A 5589-nucleotide genomic window follows, 5' to 3' on the forward strand; every position below is an offset into this window, starting at 1 on the left:
AAAATAATGAGTAATTTAAGCATTTTTTAAAAAATTATTTCTTTTTTATTGAAAAAAGTTTTTTAATTAGTACAGGTTCTATAACTTTATTTGTATTTCTAATTCTTTCTCTGAACCTCTCTCTGTCTCTTGCAGCTTCTTCCCATTTTCCACGTCTAGCATCGTGATATGCGAAGGCCCATACATGCATCTGATGCACATTTGGTGTCAAATTGAATTTCACAGTCATTATTTTATATTACATTAATTTTCGCACAGTGTTGCTTATAGGCTTATATTCAACAATACGATCATGAATGATCAAACAATACGCAGTTGTATTGGCTGGAAATGGAACTAACGATTCAAATTCCAATCTAATATCTACTGGTCCAGATTTAATAGCCTCGTTTTGCTTAGAGCAGTCGATGACACAAAGTGGTGCTTCTTGTAAAAAGTTCTTCTTCGTCAATATCGGTTCTGCTTCTTTATTGTAGTATGATGTTTGGAAGTTCATATACATATCATATAATAAAGCATACTGATTGCTATTTATATCCAAGTTTAAATCCCCATAAGGATAACTTTGAGAATTCAAAAATAGCTTAATGTTTCGAATATTGCAGTGATCAAATTTACTAGAATTTTTTCTAGCATCATTCTTTCTTGCTGTTTGGAATCCAAGAACCACACATCGTGGTTTCTCCAGCTGTGTTGAAGTTTTGACAACCCAAATTTGTCTTGAAGTTGCAGGTAACAATGGATATTCATATAATTCCCAGGTTCTGAAACTTATTGGAATAGCTGGATCACCAGTAATATAATTCAGTGCTTGAATTTTTTCTTTGTCAGACAGTGTAATATATGGCATAATCCATTCAATTTTTTGAAGAGTAACTTTCACATTTTCTGCAGCTGCGTTTGTTAGTATATAAGCATTTATATCAGTATTAGCTATTGTAAGAATGATTTCAAGCTGAACATTCATTAGAATTTTTAGATAATCTTCTGCGAAACCACACAATATATTCAGTGGAATTGATAAATCAAAGTATCCAGCTTCATTGATGATTTTGGTCTCGTCATTTGTATACCAACCAGCATTTTCCAAAGTGCTCAATTGATTAGGACTAAAAGACAAATACCCTTTCATTGTACTGGTAATACCAACATTGGTATTTCGATCAATTTCTACACCATTCATCAATAATCAAATTTCCTTGATCATGTGGCCAATACTCATATTTTCAAGTGTTGTAGTGTCAGCAACAGCAGTGTTGTCATCTTTCGTAAATTTGCCAATCACATGTAGAGTGCTTTTGCTTGGAAGTATGCAAAAATTCTGATTCTGGATGGTAATACGAACTTCATCATTGTTGTTCAGTATATATGAAGCATATAGTTGATGAACATGTGACTCATAATGCGCAATTGACTCATCAAAAATTATGGGTTGTTGAATATTTAGGATTTCCGCCATTTGTCTCCTATTGTACCGTACTTGTCACCTTTTTCTGGACCGATGTATCTTGAAGATCCAACTATCTTTTCAGACTTTGTATTTATACTGTTCACTTGTCAAATATTTATTTAAACTTTTACTGATTGGATTTTTTGACATTACTCAGAGATAACTTGCTTTCGCCGGGGTATTATACAGTGTAAACAACAAAAATTTACTTTTATTTTTTTAATTTTCCACGTAATTTTAATCCGAGATTCTTTAGGAACTCTACGTTCTGACGTGTCAATACCCTGTGAGGTATTCTTTGACTGATGCTCCTCACCCATGTTGATTTGTTTTTATACCCAGAACCAATCTTTGTATCATAAACTATACCCATTATTACATAGTTTTTATATGCAATCTGATAGTAATAGTTTCACCTCTGAAGTTCACTAATTTGCCGTCTTGATCAACTATCTGCAACCTTATATTGTGTATGGCGTTCACAACAACTGGAAGGTAAATGACATGTGTTGGCACTTCCACAATCTTAAATCCTGGTGGCACACCTGGAAAAAATTCATGAATTGTGTGCACTTTCTTTTCATTTATATACGCGCCTGATGTAATATTGCACAACTCTCAGGGCATTTAGTTTTAGTATAGACACAGGTAAATCCGATGAATGAGTTTTGTGAGGCTCAAGTAGACGTCTTGCAAATCCTAGTAGTTGACCAATAGAATCTTCAGGTCTAAAATCAACAAACTGATCACATTTAACCTCACTTTTTAGTTCATTATTATTGGCTTGGATATTGATACTGATTTTGGGTAATGATTTTCGTAAGTATTTATCAATATCTGTAATTTCATAACTACCTGTTGGTATTGTTATAACTTTATTCTCAACAGTATTATCACTAATTATCACATCGAAATTATTTGTTACTTCATTACTTTCAACAAACTCATTATTACCTTTTGTAATTATTGCAACATCTCTCTTAGTTTTTTCTGAATTTTTATTAACAACATTGTCCTTTGGATAAGTCACATAAAATTTATTCGAGCCAATATCTATATTAGGTATTGAATTGAATGTCAGCAACTCAACAAGTCCTAAAACATAATTTTTAGTTGGTGATAATTCAATTGGAGGGAAATAATTAGCCTCCAGCACTGAAGATGATCCTGTTAACGTTAACGTAAATGACTCAGCCATGTCTGATGGATGAAACTTGAGTTGCTTTAATTTATACTTGCTTAGTTAAGAATTTAAGACATAAATGTCCGCACATAATTGAATCAAAATCTTGATATCTTTCATGATTATATTTTACGCTACCAACATCGAGATAGTCCATAAGGTCTTGTGGCGGTTGTAAATTACCAAAACTATCAAAATAAACAACATGATTTCCATTTTTTTTGTATGACACCCAGTGATTACCAGGTCCATCTTTATCATCTAGCTTTACAATTGCTGATTCATTATTTCTAGGTCCTAATTTTGGTAAGTCATTTCTCATAAAAACTCCACGGAAATTTGGAATCTTCAAAACCTTAGCATATTTCAGTACATCGATATTTGTTAGTGCTCGATGTAGTAGCTCTACATGTTTTTTGTCATCTTTTTACATCCTCTACTCACAGCATAATGCTTAAGATATAATCCCATACCACGTTTGTATGGTCTCAAGTATAAACCTTTACCCATGACTATCTCTTTTATCTTTGTGTTATGACGTTTGGATTCTTCTAATTGTTTTCTAGCAGCATTGTCATCATTGACACTTTTTGCAATTCCAGCTGCACCACCAGCGAGAGACCCAATAGCAGAAAGCCCCGCAAAAATGGGGATCAGAAATGGAAGTACTCCTCCTATTTTCGATGGGAGTGGTGAAATACGCGGTGATTTGATATTTTTCTTACCACCAGACTTTTGCACCGCATCACGGGCTCCTTTGAGTGCTGATTTTACGGGATCCCCACCTGCTTTCATGGATTGTTTAGCAGCTTTAAAAATTTTCGACAGCGTTACTTGTCGTTTCTTAATCATTTTGTTCTTTGTATTAGTTTTCTTTCTACCAATTTTTGGTTTTTTGCTGGTTTTTTTAAGACCCATTCCAAATCGTCTCTTTACCTTCATTATTTTATTTATACTCCATGCAGCAACTTTTTCTCCAATACTAGCATCTGCTGCTTTAAATCTTTGCCAGGCTTTATCTGCTAGTACTTTATCAACCTCGTGACGTACTTCTAAATTATCTCGATTCTGAGAATATGCGATATCGTGTTCTTTACACGCTGCGTCTAAAGGATTAATTCCAGGATCTCCACGAGCTAATCGTTTGACTAGCTTTGTACCAGGTCCACAATACTGATAACCTGGGATATGAAGTTCAACCGGTAGCTTGTTGATAAGACTGTTTATAAAGCCTTTGCCACACTTTCGCTTCATAATGGTATCATAACAACTGATCCTTCTGTTTTATAAAAGCCGATATTTATACCTGATCGGTGAAGTCGATGTCACAACTTTGAAACATGAACTTCAAAGAACAGCAAGCAAAGTTACCGGTGATCAACTTTGATCAAATTGTGCTAGGCACAGGTATGAAAAACACTAAAAGACATGGTTCTCTATTACCAAATAGTGTACGTGCAGTGTTTTGTGGACCATCGAATTGTGGTAAAACAAATGCCCTGCTGTCTCTCATTACGCATCCAAACGGTTTGAGATTTAACAATATATATCTTTATTCAAAGTCTCTGAATCAACCAAAATACAAGTTTTTGGCATCTCTGTTAAAACCGATTAAAGATATTGGATTTTATGCCTTTGATGAGCATGAAGCTGTAGTAAAACCTGAGGATGCTAAGCCTAATTCATTGATGATATTTGATGATGTGGCGTGCGAAAAACAAGATCACATTAGAGCTTACTTTTGCATGGGCCGGCATAAAAACTTATAATCTTATAAACTTATAAGAAAATAGAAAGTTGATGAAATTTTTCGGTATTCCACAAGATTATGTAATAGATATTAAAACAAAAAATGAGAGCATAACAATCAATCAGAGGCGTACTTATTTACAAGATTATCCAGTTACAGCAATAAAAGTTTGTTGTCAAAAACTTACTACGACGGATTTTAAGATGTTTTTTTCATGTTTTAACACGCATAAAAATTAGGAATGAGAGCGTAACAATTAATCAGAGACGTATTTATTTATAAGATTATCCAGTTACAACAATTAAAGTTTGTTGTCAAAAACTTACTACGACGGATTTTTTTTGTTGTTTTAAATGGTATATTATTACAAAAAATAATAATAATAAAATCAACATGTTATTATGCTACAGTATTATTGTTGTTATATCGACATTAACAAAAAATATTTGTTCACTATTTATATGATGGTAAATAAATCTCTGAAGCAAAAGAGTCATATTTCTTATGTTAACTATAATTTCATGCTATCTTCATAATAAATATTAACAAGATATGAACAAAAAATATTTGTCAGCTGTTTGCAACCTTGAAACTCTCTTTGACGCAGAAGACTCTTATTTCGTATGTCAACGATATGAAATTCAATATTACTTTATAAATATCTTAATAAATACATATGAGATAAATAAAAGAATAATTATTCAATGAGAATTGATGGATTATTAAGAAGAGATTTTTATTTTATTTTGTTACATTTGCCATGATACAATTTAAAACCATATGTATTGCAAGAATTCCAATTTAAATGGGATTCAGATAATTTTCCAGGAACCATATTTTCAATCGCTGAACATTTTCCATTGCACAGTGATAATCATCGTATAGTATGTCACTGTGTTCACTTCCTTGATGTTGTTCACGTTTCAAAATATTAGGTAATTTATTGATTGATGGACATCCTAAACTTTCCAAATCAATGACTTGCTTTGTTGTACTGCAAAAACTTTTAACCCATTTTTGTTTTTCACATCCTTTCACATAGATACATTGATAATCTCTGACAATGATGTTAAGAACATCTTCAACATTATCATAAGTTATGGATCCACTGACCCATGATAAACCATGAAATTTATTAATCAACCATAAATTTGTATGTTTATATTTATCAGGTAAACTGATTCCATTTACATGGTGGTTTGAAAA

The 5589-nt window shown here is 32.5% G+C and overlaps 1 protein-coding gene across 1 annotated transcript; it reads right to left on the reverse strand.

Annotated features, from left to right (window-relative positions):
- Positions 1 to 238: 238 nt before the first annotated feature.
- On the reverse strand, positions 239 to 1183 carry LOC123267933. Its single transcript, XM_044732820.1, has one exon. It carries the CDS (start codon positions 1181 to 1183, stop codon positions 239 to 241), a length of 945 nt encoding a protein of 314 aa, XP_044588755.1.
- Between the last annotated feature and the right edge of the window lie 4406 nt (positions 1184 to 5589).

Source organism: Cotesia glomerata, linkage group LG6 (genome assembly GCF_020080835.1).
Source record: "Cotesia glomerata isolate CgM1 linkage group LG6, MPM_Cglom_v2.3, whole genome shotgun sequence".
NCBI classification, from domain to species: domain Eukaryota; kingdom Metazoa; phylum Arthropoda; class Insecta; order Hymenoptera; family Braconidae; genus Cotesia; species Cotesia glomerata.

Coding starts and splice junctions, on each gene's coding strand:
- LOC123267933 (XM_044732820.1), bottom strand. CDS start 1,183: ATGAATGGTGTAGAAATTGATCGAAATACCAATGTTGGTATTACCAGT.